Source organism: Oncorhynchus mykiss, chromosome 11 (assembly GCF_057628025.1).
Source record: "Oncorhynchus mykiss isolate SJ-2025 chromosome 11, ASM5762802v1, whole genome shotgun sequence".
NCBI lineage: Eukaryota > Metazoa > Chordata > Actinopteri > Salmoniformes > Salmonidae > Oncorhynchus > Oncorhynchus mykiss.
The window spans coordinates 8509770-8527505 of NC_143032.1; the positions used below are offsets into that span (position 1 = coordinate 8509770).

At 45.4% G+C, this 17736-nt stretch overlaps 1 protein-coding gene across 1 annotated transcript in view; it reads left to right on the forward strand.

Annotated features, from left to right (window-relative positions):
* LOC110536544 (voltage-gated inwardly rectifying potassium channel KCNH2) overlaps positions 1 to 17736 on the forward strand; it is a 328417-nt gene that overhangs the window by 182742 nt on the left and 127939 nt on the right. The window contains exons 4-6 of the mRNA XM_090189282.1: positions 10712 to 10861; positions 11358 to 11828; positions 15486 to 15697. Of these exons, the coding sequence (XP_090045408.1) occupies positions 10712 to 10861; positions 11358 to 11828; positions 15486 to 15697 (833 nt within the window). The remainder of the gene's footprint in view (positions 1 to 10711; positions 10862 to 11357; positions 11829 to 15485; positions 15698 to 17736) is intronic.

Here is a 17736-nt window from a genome sequence, read left to right on the forward strand (position 1 = left end):
TGGCCTGGCGAGAGCGCACGTGTTCTATGCCAGGTGAAATGGCACATCATCATCTCATTGCATCAACAACAACAACAAAATCACTAGACAACACATTAAACAAACGCAGCAACTTCGGTTGTTGTTATTCTGGCTGCCCTGTTTGACCTGACCGTGTTAGCCGAAGTTGGCTAGCTAGCAAGCAAGTGATAAGAGCGTTGCCAACCATCATGGTAACTGAACATTTAGAACGAATGACACGATCGCGTCCATAGATTTAGAAGAAAAAGACTTTAACGACTGGGTGGGGACTCTGGTAATTAAACGGATAGAAGGAACGACCAGCCAGCTTGGGTGGCAACCCTAGATTTGTGTCGGGAATATTACTTGTGGAAGGATGAAATAGTACGAATAAATGAATCAAAAATGAAGTTTGAATGAAAATAGGTCAATCTTTATTTGAATATGGTAACCTGTTGTTATGATAATGCCCTCAAAGCCGGTGTTTGGAGGATATATTGGAGCGGTTTGCCGGCCCTATACGGCTTCTCAGGCATTATCACTTAAACAGATCCTTATGACTCAAGGGCTTTGTGCTGATGGAGAACATGACACTGGTGTCCATTCTCAGTGTTCCAGGGTTGGCCGTTTCACCAGAGGGCTGTGGTTATAAGTCGGGCTCTGTTGCCTTAGTAAATGTCAAGGCAAACGTTGACTCATAGCCAATATTACAGCCTGTGTGTTTGGGAGGGTTGTAACCATTTGTGTGTGTGTGTGTGTGTGTGTGTGTGTGTGTGTGTGTGTGTGTGTGTGTGTGTGTGTGTGTGTGTGTGTGTGTGTGTGTGTGTGTGTGTGTGTGTGTGTGTCAGTTTGTACCAAAGTTGAAGATTTCATTATTAGAGGATATATGAGATGTTCAATGTCTCTCTTTTTGAGGAATCCTCCTTCTGTGATGCTTCTGTCATTTCCCAGAGCAACAAAGAACCTCACTCTGTCTGAGGAATGATTGAGACTTGAACGTGTTTTATTCCCTCAGGGAGCTGCGTTTCAGGTAGAACATAGTGAGACCTGTCAGCACAATTGAGAATGTAATGTGTGAACTCTTTTGGCAGTATAGTCTTACTTGTGGCACAACATGGCTGCATTTGTTACATCAAAGCTAGAAGGTGACTGTTCTGTGAATTCTTTGACATTTGTTACATCACAGCTAGAAAGAAGGTGACTGTTCTGTGAATGCTTTGACATGTGTTAAATCACAGCTAGAAGGTGACAGTTCTGTGAATACTTTGACATGTGTTAAATCACAGCTAGAAGGTGACTGTTCTGTGAACACTTTTCAATGAGTTAAATCACAGCTTGAAGGTTACTTATTTGAATACTTTTACATTGTGATCTTGAGCACAGCTTCACTTGAGCATTTTTTTTGCAGTAGCTTAATCCTTATGTGACTGTGTTCTTGGTTGATCTAGGTCTTCAGTAAGATAGAAGATGTCAGTTTTGATAAGCAGTGACAATCTAATACACCATTTTACGTGTTGTACAACTCCTGTATTGTATATTGACTTCTGGCCCACACAGTTTTGCACAGACTCACCTACTGTACGAGTCCGTATTCGTGGCTGGCTATGCCGCTGTTTGTTGGGGCTTTGAGAAACATGCTGTACACCACAACCATCTGACCTGATCCAATTACACTAGTTGGCCACAAGAGGGCGATGGTGTCCTTGGAAATACAACAGTGTACCACTTTGACGTATGTCCAAAGAAACAAAAATAAATAAATCCAAAAGATTCGTGATCAATGTTAAATGTGATTCCGCCTCTACGTTTAACATTGATTATGGAGATTTACAAGACACAAAGCCTCAGAATCTCTCTCTAACGTAATGCAGCTCAATCTTCTCTCCACAACGGTGTCACATTCCCTTACTCTGTCACACCTCAGAGTCTCTCTAATGTCATGTAAGCCTAATTTTCTCTGTCCTTTCCTCTTCATGCTCTTTTCTCATGAAAACAAGTTCTTCAGTTTGTCTCTGGCCACAGCTCAGAGATGCTATCATCACTAATCCCCTGATGAGCCATCAGTTAGTTACCTGAAAGTCTTTCATCAGTCATCTGACAGTCTTTCATCAGTTACCTGACAGTCTTTCATACGTTCCCTGACCGTCTTTCATCAGTTCCCTGACAGTCTTTCATCAGTTCCCTGACAGTCTTTCATCAGTTCCATGACAGTCTTTCATCAGTCATCTGACAGTCTTTCATCAGTTCCCTGACAGTCTTTCATCAGTTACCTGACAGTCTTTCATCAGTCATCTGACAGTCTTTCATCAGTTCCCTGACAGTCTTTCATCAGTCATCTGACAGTCTTTCATCAGTTCCCTGGCAGTCTTTCATCAGTTCCCTGACAGTCTTTCATCAGTCACCTGACAGTCTTTCATCAGTTCCCTGACAGTCTTTCATCAGTTCCCTGACAGTCTTTCATCAGTCATCTGACAGTCTTTCATCAGTCATCTGACAGTCTTTCATCAGTTCCCTGACAGTCTTTCATCAGTTACCTGACAGTCTTTCATCAGTCATCTGACAGTCTTTCATCAGTTCCCTGACAGTCTTTCATCAGTCATCTGACAGTCTTTCATCAGTTCCCTGACAGTCTTTCATCAGTTCCCTGACAGTCTTTCATCAGTTCCCTGACAGTCTTTCATCAGTCATCTAACAGTCTTTCATCAGTCATCTGACAGTCCTTCATCAGTTAATGATGTACATTTTCAACACTGATATGTTCTTCTACTTCTAAACTCCATCACCCATTCAGAGCCCAATAAAACATCATCACCATCACGCTCCATCTTGAAATCCCAGAGCTCAGCGCTGCCCCTTAACCCCCTGCATAGGAAGGAAAGGAATGTCTCGCTTAATCTGTTTTCCAAAAAGGCCCTAATTCTACACATCACGGGGTGAGGAGAGATGGCCATTTCTTTTTGGGACAGGGGAAAACGGGTTGGTAAGGGTTACCTTGGGGCGGCCTAATTGATGTTTATAGTTCTCTAATCCCCTTTTATCCCTTGTAAACTTCCCTATAACGTTTCTGGGATTATCTGCTTTGTACTATTACAGATGTGGGACCCGATCGGGGAGGTTTTCCAATGCCTCACTAAGAGGCACTGGTTGGTAGATCAACAAAAAAAACAGACACTGAATATCCCTTTGAGCATGGTGAAATGTTTAATTAGGCTTTGGATGCTGTATCAATACACCCAGTCAATACAAAGATTCCTCTCCTAACTCAGTTGCCAGAGAGGAAGGAAACCATTCAGGGATATCAACATGAGGCGAGAAAACTGAGAAGGAACTGAGGAGAAAACTGATGATGGGTCAACAACATTGTTACTCCAAAATACTAACCGGAGACAACGATAAACAGCTTCCTCTGTGAAAAGAAGGTTGTACAGAGATAAGAATGCATTCCAGAACATGCATCCTGTTTACAACAAGACACTAAAGTAATATTGCAGAAAAGGGAATTCCCTTTTTGTCTTTAATACAGAGTTATCTTCGGGGCAAATCCAACACAACACGTATTGAATATTTATCTACTTAAGATATACTAGTGTAAAAAATATATATATATATATATTTCACTTTGACATTACAGAGTATTTTGTGTAGAGTGTTGACAGGAAATGACCATTAAATCCATTATAATCCCACTTTGTAACACAACAAAATGTGGGAAAAGTCAAGGGGTGTGAATACCTTTTGAAGGCACTGTACATGTCTATGTTTCACCCCCCAAGTGTTGTAATGTTTATGAAGGGACTTGAATTATGACAATGCAGGTTGTCATAACTGAGAACGTGTAATGAATTGAAGTCAAATCCTCTTCCCGTTGATTTTTTTAAAATCCTGTGTGTGTGTCACGTGTGCTCCCTCTCCAGCCTCTAGGTCACCAGGCTGTTGATTATTGCTCACACCTGTCACCAGCGTCTCTTGACACTCACCTGGACTCCATCACCTCCTTGATTACCTGCCATATTTATGTCCCTCCCTTTTGTTCCTTCCCCAGGCGTTATTGTTTCATGTCGGTGTGCTGTTATTGTTTCATGTCGGTGTGCTGTTATTGTTTCATGTCGGTGTGCTGTTATTGTTTCATGTCGGTGTGCTGTTATTGTTTCATGTCGGTGTGCTGTTATTGTTTCATGTCGGTGTGCTGTTAGTGTTTCATGTCGGTGTGCTGTTAGTGTTTCATGTCGGTGTGCTGTTAGTGTTTCATGTCGGTGTGCTGTTAGTGTTTCATGTCGGTGTGCTGTTAGTGTTTCATGTCGGTGTGCTGTTAGTGTTTCATGTCGGTGTGCTGTTAGTGTTTCATGTCGGTGTGCTGTTAGTGTGTCATGTCGGTGTGCTGTTAGTGTTTCATGTCGGTGTGCTGTTAGTGTTTCATGTCGGTGTGCTGTTAGTGTTTCATGTCGGTGTGCTGTTAGTGTTTCATGTCGGTGTGCTGTTAGTGTTTCATGTCGGTGTGCTGTTATTGTTTCATGTCGGTGTGCTGTTAGTGTTTCATGTCGGTGTGCTGTTAGTGTTTCATGTTGGTGTGCTGTTAGTGTTTCATGTCGGTGTGCTGTTAGTGTGTCATGTCGGTGTGCTGTTAGTGTTTCATGTCGGTGTGCTGTTAGTGTTTCATGTCGGTGTGCTGTTAGTGTGCTGTTAGTGTTTCATGTCGGTGTGCTGTTAGTGTGTCATGTCGGTGTGCTGTTAGTGTTTCATGTCGGTGTGCTGTTAGTGTGCTGTTAGTGTTTCATGTCGGTGTGCTGTTAGTGTGTCATGTCGGTGTGCTGTTAGTGTTTCATGTCGGTGTGCTGTTAGTGTTTCATGTCGGTGTGCTGTTAGTGTTTCATGTCGGTGTGCTGTTAGTGTTTCATGTCGGTGTGCTGTTAGTGTTTCATGTCGGTGTGCTGTTAGTGTTTCATGTCGGTGTGCTGTTAGTGTTTCATGTTTGTTCATTTATTAAATGTTTTCTCTCTCTCTCAGCGTACATTGTTACTGTGTGTGTGTTTTCCTGAGCGTAGCCTGTATGTGTGGGATTTGACTGTGTGTGTGTTTTCCTGAGCGTAGCCTGTATGTGTGGGATTTGACTGTGTGTGTGTTGGCGTGTGCGTGCCTGGCCAAGCACATGTGCGTTTTTGTCAGAGAGAGAGGTGTTGAACACTGACATCATTTCAGTTAGTTGAATTCCATTTCGTTCAGTTTCTCTGGAGATAAATAAAAACTGCAGTGTGGACTGTATGGGCTGTATGGACTGTATGGACTGCATGGACTGCATGGACTGTATGGACTGTATGGGCTGTATGGACTGTATGGACCAGGAAAATAGGAAGTTTTTTAAGCACTCCTAGATTACTTTGACATTTCATAATAAATGAATGGAATATTAATGACATTGTCCCACCTTGTATCAAATGGTGCTAAGACAATAGCACGAGATACAGCACATTGTAATGAGTAAGTACGGCACAAAGGCAGTTACACACAGTCCACCATCACCATAGCATCCACAGACCTGTGCAGGTTTATATGTTGGTATGATACTGTCACGTTCGTCATAAGGAGGAGACCAAGGCACAACGTGATAAGAATACGTTCTTATTTTATTACACAAAGAACACTAAACAAAACGTGCCGCTAATAGACACGCGTGCTGACAGGCAACTACACATAGACAATAACCCACAAAACCAACATGGAAAATGGCAACCTAAATAGGATCCTCAATCAGAGACAATGATAAACAGCTGCCTCTGATTGGGAACCAATTCAGGCCACCATAGACCTACATTTACCTAGACAATACCCAAACCCCATAGATATACAAAAAACCCTAGACAGGGTAAAAACACACATACCCACCCTCGTCACACCCTGACCTGACCAAAATAATACAGAAAACATAGATAACTAAGGTCAGGGCGTGACAGATACAGTCTGTCACTTCATGATGGGTCGACTTTGTGATCATATTACCTTATTTGGGCATGAGGAAGGATAAACATATTAATTGTCTGTCTAAATCTACATCGGATTGTTAAGAGCATTGGTGAACACAGCACACACTCATACACACACTCTCTCACACACACACACACACATTCACTCTCACACACACACACATCGAGGGTGAGAGCCAGATGGTGGGTGTGAGGTGACCTGTAAACCGCATACAGTTTTCACTTGTCTGTGTGGGGATTACGGAGCGGTCCAATCCCCTCCATGGGCCACTCTCCTGTGGTGTGATGGCTCAGAGATCAATGACGGCTGGGCGCTAGACTGAACACTCACTCGCGTGTCCACAACCCAGTACTGTATAGTTTGCAGAGGCTGTCGCCAACCTAGCTAACCCTGTATGTCAACGCCAACCCAGCGCCAGTCACTGACTACATACCCAGGTGAGGGTAAGGACATGGGGCGGGGCAAGGCAGAGCTAGGATAGGGTTAAGAAGAAGGGAACATTTGACTTGAAGGTGCCCTGTAAGTTTTGAGAAGGAGCGTTTTGTGTGTACTGTAGTCATGTTGAATGGTGTGTCTTTTGGGTGGGGTAATCAGTTACAACCTTGTTGATTCTTTAAAAAAAATGTTAATTCGTCAAAACAAAATGGATTCCTGCTTTCTAATGACAGGGTCACTGCTGAGCTGCTTAAACTATAGTACTGAAATATACACAGGGTCACTGCTGAGCTGATTAAACTACAGTACTGAAATATACACAGGGTCACTGCTGAGCTGATTAAACTACAGTACTGAAATATACACAGGGTCACTGCTGAGCTGATTAAACTACAGTACTGAAATATCCCCAGGGTCACTGCTGAGCTGCTTAAACTACAGTACTGAAATATACACAGGGTCACTGCTGAGCTGCTTAAACTACAGTACTGAAATATACACAGGGTCACTGCTGAGCTGATTAAACTACAGTACTGAAATATCCCCAGGGTCACTGCTGAGCTGCTTAAACTATAGTACTGAAATATACACAGGGTCACTGCTGAGCTGATTAAACTACAGTACTGAAATATACACAGGGTCACTGCTGAGCTGATTAAACTACAGTACTGAAATATACACAGGGTCACTGCTGAGCTGCTTAATCTACAGTACTGAAATATACACAGGGTCACTGCTGAGCTGATTAAACTACAGTACTGAAATATCCCCAGGGTCACTGCTGAGCTGCTTAAACTATAGTACTGAAATATACACAGGGTCACTGCTGAGCTGCTTAAACTATAGTACTGAAATATCCCCAGGGTCACTGCTGAGCTGATTAAACTATAGTACTGAAATATACACAGGGTCACTGCTGAGCTGCTTAATCTACAGTACTGAAATATACACAGGGTCACTGCTGAGCTGATTAAACTACAGTACTGAAATATACACAGGGTCACTGCTGAGCTGATTAAACTACAGTACTGAAATATCCCCAGGGTCACTGCTGAGCTGCTTAATCTACAGTACTGAAATATACACAGGGTCACTGCTGAGCTGATTAAACTACAGTACTGAAATATCCCCAGGGTCACTGCTGAGCTGCTTAATCTACAGTACTGAAATATACACAGGGTCACTGCTGAGCTGATTAAACTACAGTACTGAAATATACACAGGGTCACTGCTGAGCTGCTTAATCTACAGTACTGAAATATACACAGGGTCACTGCTGAGCTGATTAAACTACAGTACTGAAATATACACAGGGTCACTGCTGAGCTGCTTAATCTACAGTACTGAAATATACACAGGGTCACTGCTGAGCTGCTTAATCTACAGTACTGAAATATACACAGGGTCACTGCTGAGCTGATTAAACTACAGTACTGAAATATACACAGGGTCACTGCTGAGCTGATTAAACTACAGTACTGAAATATACACAGGGTCACTGCTGAGCTGCTTAATCTACAGTACTGAAATATCCCCAGGGTCACTGCTGAGCTGCTTAATCTACAGTACTGAAATATCCCCAGGGTCACTGCTGAGCTGCTTAATCTACAGTACTGAAATATCCCCAGGGTCACTGCTGAGCTGATTAAACTATAGTACTGAAATATACACAGGCTCACTGCTGAGCTGATTAAACTACAGTACTGAAATATACACAGGGTCACTGCTGAGCTGCTTAATCTACAGTACTGAAATATACCCAGGGTCACTGCTGAGCTGATTAAACTACAGTACTGAAATATACACAGGGTCACTGCTGAGCTGCTTAATCTACAGTACTGAAATATCCCCAGGGTCACTGCTGAGCTGATTAAACTACAGTACTGAAATATCCCCAGGGTCACTGCTGAGCTGCTTAATCTACAGTACTGAAATATACACAGGGTCACTGCTGAGCTGATTAAACTACAGTACTGAAATATACACAGGGTCACTGCTGAGCTGATTAAACTACAGTACTGAAATATACACAGGGTCACTGCTGAGCTGATTAAACTATAGTACTGAAATATACACAGGGTCACTGCTGAGCTGCTTAAACTATAGTACTGAAATATACACAGGGTCACTGCTGAGCTGCTTAATCTACAGTACTGAAATATCCCCAGGGTCACTGCTGAGCTGATTAAACTACAGTACTGAAATATACACAGGGTCACTGCTGAGCTGATTAAACTACAGTACTGAAATATACACAGGGTCACTGCTGAGCTGCTTAATCTACAGTACTGAAATATACACAGGGTCACTGCTGAGCTGATTAAACTACAGTACTGAAATATACACAGGGTCACTGCTGAGCTGCTTAAACTATAGTACTGAAATATACACAGGGTCACTGCTGAGCTGATTAAACTACAGTACTGAAATATACACAGGGTCACTGCTGACATTCAAAATAGGAGTTAAAGCACAATCAACACGTTTGCTTTTCATTCAATTCAACTCTACCAAAAGTTATACCATTAAACCTTACTGAAGCAGTCATTTTTAATTAATTCCTAGTTAAACAGTCATTGTTTGCGCAACTACTGAAAGACTCATTGTATTCATTCCTACTGAAAACGCCATTTTATTAATTCCTACTGAAATAGTCATTGTATTCAACCCTACTGAAATAGTCATTGTATTCGAGTCTACTGAAACAGTCATTTTATTAATTCCTACTTAAACAGGGCGAATGTCGTGCCTTAGATACCAACACAACAACTCTCATTTCTCTCTCCTCCAATTTCTCCATCAACTTACTGACGGTCTCTGACTCTCTCCGTTCACTCTCCTCCAATTTCTCCATCTTCTTCCAGATTGGCTCTGGCTCACTCCTCAGCTCCGCCGACCACCCTGTGTTCCCCCCCTAAAAAAATAATTTGGGGCTGTTTTTTGGGGCTTTCGTTGTGCCCGCGAACCCCGGCGTTGTCTCTGTCCTCCCTTCTCTCTTTGCGTCTGCTTCCAAGGAAGGCTTTCGTCTCCTGCCATTATTTCCTCCCAAGTCCAGGATGTCTTCTCCTCCTTGATCTCCTCCCAAGTCCAGGATGTCTTCTCCTCCTTGATCTCCTCTCAAGCCCAGGATACCTTCTCCTCCTTGTTCTCCTCCCAAGTCCAGGATATCCTCTCCTCCTTGTTCTTCTCCCAAGCCCAGGATACCTTCTCCTCCTGGGCACGCTGCTTGGTCCTGTTGTTGTGGGATCTTCTGTCACGATCGTCGTAAGAACATTCGGACCAAAGCGCAGCGTGAAATCGGTTCGACATTTTTATTATAAGTGAACCGCACAAAAAAAACAATAAACAATAAACGATACGTGACGCTATGGACAAGATCCCACAAAACACCGTGGGGAAATGGCTGCCTAAATATGATCCCCAATCAGAGACAACGATAAACAGCTAACTCTGATTGTGAACCATACCAGGCCAACATAGAAATAAAACAACCTAGATTACCCACCCTAGTCACACCCCGACCTAGCCAACATAGAGAATAAAAAGGCTCTCTATGGTCAGGGCGTGACACTACTGACACACTCATTGTACTCATTCCTACTGAAAGACTCATTGTATTCATTCCTACTGAAAGACTCATTGTATTCATTCCTACTGAAAGACTCATTGTATTCATTCCTACTGAAAGACTCATTGTATTCATTCCTACTGAAAGACTCATTGTATTCATTCCTACTGAAAGACTCATTGTATTCATTCCTACTGAAAGACTCATTGTATTCATTCCTACTGAAAGACTCATTGTATTCATTCCTACTGAAAGACTCAATAGATTTTCACGCTCTTGTGAAGTGAAATCACTGTGGTTGTCTCAAGGCATTAGGTGGGAATGATGTGCACCAGTGTATTTCTGAATATGTGTGTGTGTGTGTTATTCTGGCAGGTTAGCCTTTCTCGTCATGAATGTTGTTCTGGAGGCAGCCCTGCAGAGTGGTCGCTAGCTGGCACAGCCACAAAGTCATAAAACCTGACTCTAACCTTAAATTAAGATCAAATGTGTTTCCTGAATTTTTACAATAGCCAATTTTGACTTTGCAGCTGGCCTATTTAGCAGGACTCATTTCTCCCTCAAGGACAAGACCCATCCCCAAAAACGCCAGCCTGCATCAGTGTGTGTGTGTGTAGCTCTCTGTGCTTTTGTGCCTACAACCCTCTGTTGGTGTTTGTGTTTCATGTCATCTAATCCCCCCCCCCCTCTCTCTCTCTCGCTCCCCCTCCCTCTCCCTCTCTCTGCCAGGTGTGTGTTTCCTGTGTCTGGTGGATGTGGTGCCGGTGAAGAATGAGGATGGCCTGGTGATCATGTTCATCCTCAACTTTGAAGTCATGTCAGACAACAAACAGCCCAACCAGAACCTCAACCACAAACTTCCCCCTTGGCTCCCCACAGGTAACCAAAACTTCCCCCCTGGCTCCTCACAGGTAACCACAAACGCCCCCCCCCCCTGGCTCTCCACAGGTAACCACAAGCTGCCCCCCCCCCTGGCTCCCCACAGGTAACCACAAACTTCCCCCTTGGCTCCTCACAGGCTGCCCCCCTTAAAATATTGAAAACGGTTGTGTTCAGTGATTGAAGCAAATAAATGCCCGGGCTATTAATTTAAGTTTTACGGTAGTTCAATTAAATGTATTTCTCTCTCTCTCTCTCTCTCTCTCTCTCTCTCTCTCTCTCTCTCCCACCAATACCTACCCCTCTCTCTCTCTCTCTCTCTCTCCCACCAATACCTACCCCCCTCTCTCTCTCTCGCTCTCTCTCCCACCAATACCTACCCCCCCTCTCTCTCTCTCTCCCACTAATACCTACCCCCCTCTCTCTCTCTCTCTGTTTTACTCTTCCTCTCTCGTTTAATTTGCTTCCACCTTCTTCCCTCTTCCTCTTTCTCTAGGCCGGCCACGTGGCTTCAAGCTCCGTCTGCCCTCACGCCGCTCACTCAGCAATAGCAAGGCTTCTCTGGACGACCCGGAGCCTGGGTACCTCCCAGCCCCCAGCCACCCCAGCCACAAGTCCCTGGCTTTGGGAGAGCTGCTCTCTCTGCCTCCCTTACCTCTGGAGCACCAGAGATCCAACAGTGGAAGCAGCAGCACCAGGCCGGACCTGCTGTGGCCCGAGGACCAGCGCACCTTGCTTGGCTCAGAGCCTGCAACTTCCTCGATGCCCCTCGGCCAGTCGTCGCCCCGCATCACCCTCCGGATGTTTAACCCAGATGCCTCGGTGTCCAACTGCAGCCTGTCACACAGCCGCTCCCGCGAGAGCTTCCACAGCTTACGGCGGGCGTCGTCGGTGGATGACATCGAGGCCATGCGGCCTCCGTCGTGTCGGAAGTACAGCACGGTCGGGCCCATCCACAACAGCACAGGTGGGTGAGGAGGGCAGGGGGAGGGGGAGGGGGAGGGGTATATTTCCAAATGGAATTGCACCTTGAGAAAGAAAATACACACCACCTCCTTGCCTGTATTTGAGCTGGATACCAAACACACAGGGGTAAACACACAGGGATACCAAACACACAGGGGTAAACACACAGGGGTAAACACACAGGGATACCAAACACACAGGGGTAAAGACACAGGGGTAAACACACAGGGATACCAAACACACAGGGGTAAACACACAGGGGTAAACACACAGGGATACCAAACACACAGGGGTAAACACACAGGGGTAAACACACAGGGATACCAAACACACAGGGGTAAACACACAGGGATGCCAAACACACAGGGATACCAAACACACAGGGATACCAAACACACAGGGGTAAACACACAGGGGTAAACACACAGGGATACCAAACACACAGGGATACCAAACACACAGGGATACCAAACACACAGGGGTAAACACACAGGGGTAAACACACAGGGGTAAACACACAGGGGTAAACACACAGGGATACCAAACACACAGGGGTAAACACACAGGGGTAAACAGTGCAGTAGGAACTAGGAATCTGTATGTTGTAGTATCTATTAGCACCTACTTCCTTGGTATTTTAGAAGGTTTGAAATACATTAAAGACCCCTATATGTCCTGGTGGTACAGTATTTAACCACACGTTTTATTATGCTCCCATACTGTATGGTAGGGGTGTGGCCCACTACATCTATCTGTATGGTAGGGGTGTGGCCCACTACATCTATCTGTATGGTAGGGGTGTGGCCCACTACATCTATCTGTATGGTAGGGGTGTGGCCCACTACATCTATCTGTATGGTAGGGGTGTGGCCCACTACATCTATCTGTATGGTAGGGGTGTGGCCCACTACATCTAACTGTATGGTAGGGGTGTGGCCCACTACATCTAACTGTATGGTAGGGGTGTGGCCCACTACATCTATCTGTATGGTAGGGGTGTGGCCCACTACATCTATCTGTATGGTAGGGGTGTGGCCCACTACATCTATCTGTATGGTAGGGCTGTATGAGGTGGCCCACTAAATCTATCTGTATGGTAGGGCTGTATGAGGTGGCCCACTACATCTATCTGTATGGTAGGGGTGTGGCCCACTACATCTATCTGTATGGTAGGGGTGTGGCCCACTACATCTATCTGTATGGTAGGGCTGTATGAGGTGGCCCGTTAAATCTATCTGTATGGTAGGGCTGTATGAGGTGGCCCACTAAATCTATCTGTATGGTAGGGCTGTATGAGGTGGCCCACTAAATCTATCTGTATGGTAGGGGTGTATGAGGTGGCCCACTAAATCTATCTGTATGGTAGGGGTGAGTGGTGTGGCCCACTAAATCTATCTGTATTGTAGGGTTGTATGAGCTGGTCCACTAAATCTACAGTGCCTTGCGAAAGTATTCGGCCCCCTTGAACTTAGCGACCTTTTGCCACATTTCAGGCTTCAAACATAAAGATATAAAACTGTATTTTTTTGTGAAGAATCAACAACAAGTGGGACACAATCATGAAGTGGAATGACATTTATTGTATATTTCAAACTTTTTTAACAAACAAAAACTGAAAAATTGGGCGTGCAAAATTATTCAGCCCCTTTACTTTCAGTGCAGCAAACTCTCTCCAGAAGTTCAGTGAGGATCTCTGAATGATCCAATGTTGACCTAAATGACAAATGATGATAAATACAATCCACCTGTGTGTAATCAAGTCTCCGTATAAATGCACCTGCACTGTGATAGTCTCAGAGGTCCTTTAAAAGCGCAGAGAGCATCATGAAGAACAAGGAACACACCAGGCAGGTCCGAGATACTGTTGTGAAGAAGTTTAAAGCCGGATTTGGATAGAAAAAGATTTCCCAAGCTTTAAACATCCCAAGGAGCACTGTGCAAGCGATAATATTGAAATGGAAGGAGTATCAGACCACTGCAAATCTACCAAGACCTGGCCGTCCCTCTAAACTTTCAGTTCATACAAGGAGAAGACTGATCAGAGATGCAGCCAAGAGGCCCATGATCACTCTGGATGAACTGCAGAGATCTACAGCTGAGGTGGGAGACTCTGTCCATAGGACAACAATCAGTCATATATTGCACAAATCTGGCCTTTATGGAAGAGTGGCAAGAAGAAAGCCATTTCTTAAAGATATCCATAAAAAGTGTTGTTTAAAGTTTGCCACAAGCCACCTGGGAGACACACCAAACGTGGAAGAAGGTGCTCTGGTCAGATGAAACCAAAATTGAACTTTTTGGCAACAATGCAAAACGTTATGTTTGGCGTAAAAGCAACACAGCTCATCACCCTGAACACACCATGCCCACTGTCAAACATGGTGGTGGCAGCATCATGGTTTGGGACTGCTTTTCTTCAGCAGGGACAGGGAAGATGGTTAAAATTGATGGGAAGATGGATGGAGCCAAATACAGGACCATTCTGGAAGAAAACCTGATGGAGTCTGCAAAAGACCTGAGACTGGGACGGAGATTTGTCTTCCAACAAGACAATGATCCAAAACATAAAGCAAAATCTACAATGGAATGGTTCAAAAATAAACATATCCAGGTGTTAGAATGGCCAAGTCAAAGTCCAGACCTGAATCCAATCGAGAATCTGTGGAAAGAACTGAAAACTGCTGTTCACAAATGCTCTCCATCCAACCTCACTGAGCTCGAGCTGTTTTGCAAGGAGGAATGGGAAAAAATGTCAGTCTCTCGATGTGCAAAACTGATAGGGACATACCCCAAGCGACTTACAGCTGTAATCGCAGCAAAAGGTGGCGCTACAAAGTATTAACTTAAGGGGGCTGAATAATTTTGCACGCCCAATTTTTCAGTTTTTGATTTGTTAAAAAAGTTTGAAATATCCAATAAATGTCGTTCCACTTCATGCTTGTGTCCCACTTGTTGTTGATTCTTCACAAAAAAATACAGTTTTATGTCTTTATGTTTGAAGCCTGAAATGTGGCAAAAGGTTGCAAAGTTCAAGGGGGGCGAATACTTCCGCAAGGCACTGTATCTGTATGGTAGGGCTGTATGAGGTGGCCCACTAAATCTATCTGTATGGTAGGGCTGTATGAGGTGGCCCACTAAATCTATCTGTATGGTAGGGCTGTATGAGGTGGCCCACTAAATCTATCTGTATGGTAGGGGTGAGTGGTGTGGCCCACTAAATGTATCTGTATGGTAGGGCTGTATGAGGTGGCCCACTAAATCTATCTGTATGGTAGGGCTGTATGAGGTGGCCCACTAAATCTATCTGTATGGTAGGGCTGTATGAGGTGGCCCACTAAATCTATCTGTATGGTAGGGCTGTATGAGGTAGCCCACTAAATCTATCTGTATGGTAGGGCTGTATGAGGTGGCCCACTAAATCTATCTGTATGGTAGGGCTGTATGAGGTGGCCCACTAAATGTATCTGTATGGTAGGGCTGTATGAGGTAGCCCACTAAATCTATCTGTATGGTAGGGCTGTATGAGGTGGCCCACTAAATGTATCTGTATGGTAGGGGTGAGTGGTGTGGCCTACTACTTCTAATGATATCATATAGTGTTTGAACACAGGTGTGGTCCTAGTGGTCTGGACAGTCCTCTGACAGTGTGTTCTTTCAGGGGCGGTGAACAACAAGTCCAACATCCTCAACTCCACGTCGGACTCAGACCTCATGCGTTACCGTACCATCAGTAAAATCCCTCAGATCACCCTGAACTTCGTGGACTTCAGGGCGGACCCCCTCATCGCGCTGCCCGGGGGGGACATGGACATCATAGCCCCTTGCAAGCTCATCGACCGCACACACCACGTCACCGAGAAAGTCACTCAGGTAAGAGGGCCATCTGTGTGTGTGTGTGTGTGTGTTCGGTGTGTGTAAGCCAGGTGTGTCTGTGGAGTACGGGTGGGAGTGGTATATATTAGAGTCCTGTGTCAGGTCGGATACCCACGGTTACCTGCGCCTGAGCTGCAAAAAAATCAGCTGGCGGGTTGGAAACATTTTAAATCAGGATAAAAACATAAATGCACAAATTCAGGAGCTTGTTGGGTCGCATTGTGTTGACAGTGACATTCAGTGAGCAGGAAGGTAGACGTGGTTCCCTCTTATCCAAATGTCAAACAGACAAATTAATGAATGCAGGATATCGGCTCTCGGGAACAATTCTATGCAAGTGGGTCCTGACCCGCTCAGGAATCTAGTATGTACGAATAGGGTGGTAGGTGAGGTAGAGGTGTGGTGGGTGATGTGGGGGAGGTAGGGGTGTGGAAGGTCTGAGTTAGTGGTGTGGCAGGGGTGAGGGACGGGGGAGGTGGGTGTGGTAGGGGTGAGGTAGGTGAGGTAGAGGTGTGGTTGGTGAGGTAGAGGTGTAGTGGGTGAGGTAGAGGTAGAGGTGTGGTGGGTGATGTGGGGGAGGTAGGGCTATGGAAGGGGTGAGGTAGGGTGTGTTAGGGGCGAGGGACTGGGGAGGTGGTTGTGGGTGTGGTAAGGGTGTGTTAGGGGTGAGGTAGGTGAGGTAGAGGTGTGGTTGGTGAGGTAGAGGTGTAGTGGGTGAGGTAGAGGTGTGGTGGGTGATGTGGGGGAGGTAGGGCTATGGAAGGGGTGAGGTAGGGTGTGGTAGGGGCGAGGGACTGGGGAGGGGGGAGGTGGGTGTGGTAAGGGTGTGTTAGGGGTGAGGTAGGGGATGTAGGGGTGTGGCAGGGGCGAGGGACGGGGGAGGTGGGTGTGGGTGTGGTAAGAGTGAGGTAGGGGAGGTAGGGGTGTGGCAGGGGTGAGGGACGGGGAGGTGGGGGGGTAGGGGTGTGCTAGGGGAATGGTAGAGGTGTGGTGGTGTGCCTATGAACTGCTATAGTTTCCATTATTTCCATTGTCTGTGTTTATACTATGTGACTCTGTGTCTTTACTGAAGGCTGCCATGCATCACCCAGGCTGCGTGAGTCTCATTGGTGGTGGATGAGGTGATTTGCCCTACAAAGCGCAGGATTTAAGTGAAAACGCTCTGCTGATACAATACTGGGGGATTGTTGCTTAAGATGTTGGGTTCCTGTTCTGAGTGAAAGCTTGGTGTTTGCTATGATGGCGTCTTTAGAGGGAGACATAACTGGGTTAGCCTAATCCACTTACCAGTGCTCCTTGTGTGCAGTGAGCCAATGTGTCGCTAATGCCTCAGAGCTAGCTTGATTGAATGAGAAGCGGAGGGATGGGCAGAGATATTGAATGGTGACAGATGATTCTGTCGCCACGGCAATCCCGTGTGTGCGGAAAACACGTTGAATTGAGTTAGGGAAGACGGGAATCTGTATGATGTGAAAGATGGTTTCTTGTTCTCCATTTGGACACCTCTTTTAATTTGCTTGGTTTTGCAAAGATTTGATTTGCTCAGTGATGGGCGTTATAATATGAAGTACAGCTTCCTAAAGACTTCTCTGTGAGGGAGGGGGGGGAGGGACAAGGAAAGACAGGGGAGGATTGAGAGGTGGGCAAGGGAAGACAGAGGAGGATTGAGAGATGAGCAAGGAAAGACAGAGGAGGATTGAGAGGTGAGCAAGGAAAGACAGAGGAGGATTGAGAGGTGGGCAAGGAAAGACAGAGGAGGATTGAGAGGTGAGCAAGGAAAGACAGAGGAGGATTGAGAGGTGAGCAAGGAAAGACAGAGGAGGATTGAGAGGTGAGCAAGGAAAGACAGAGGAGGATTGAGAGGTGAGCAAGGAAAGACAGAGGAGGATTGAGAGGTGGGCAAGGAAAGACAGAGGAGGATTGAGAGGTGAGCAAGGAAAGACAGAGGAGGATTGAGAGGTGGGCAAGGAAAGACAGAGGAGGCTTGAGAGGTGAGCAAGGAAAGACAGAGGAGGATTGAGAGGTGGGCAAGGAAA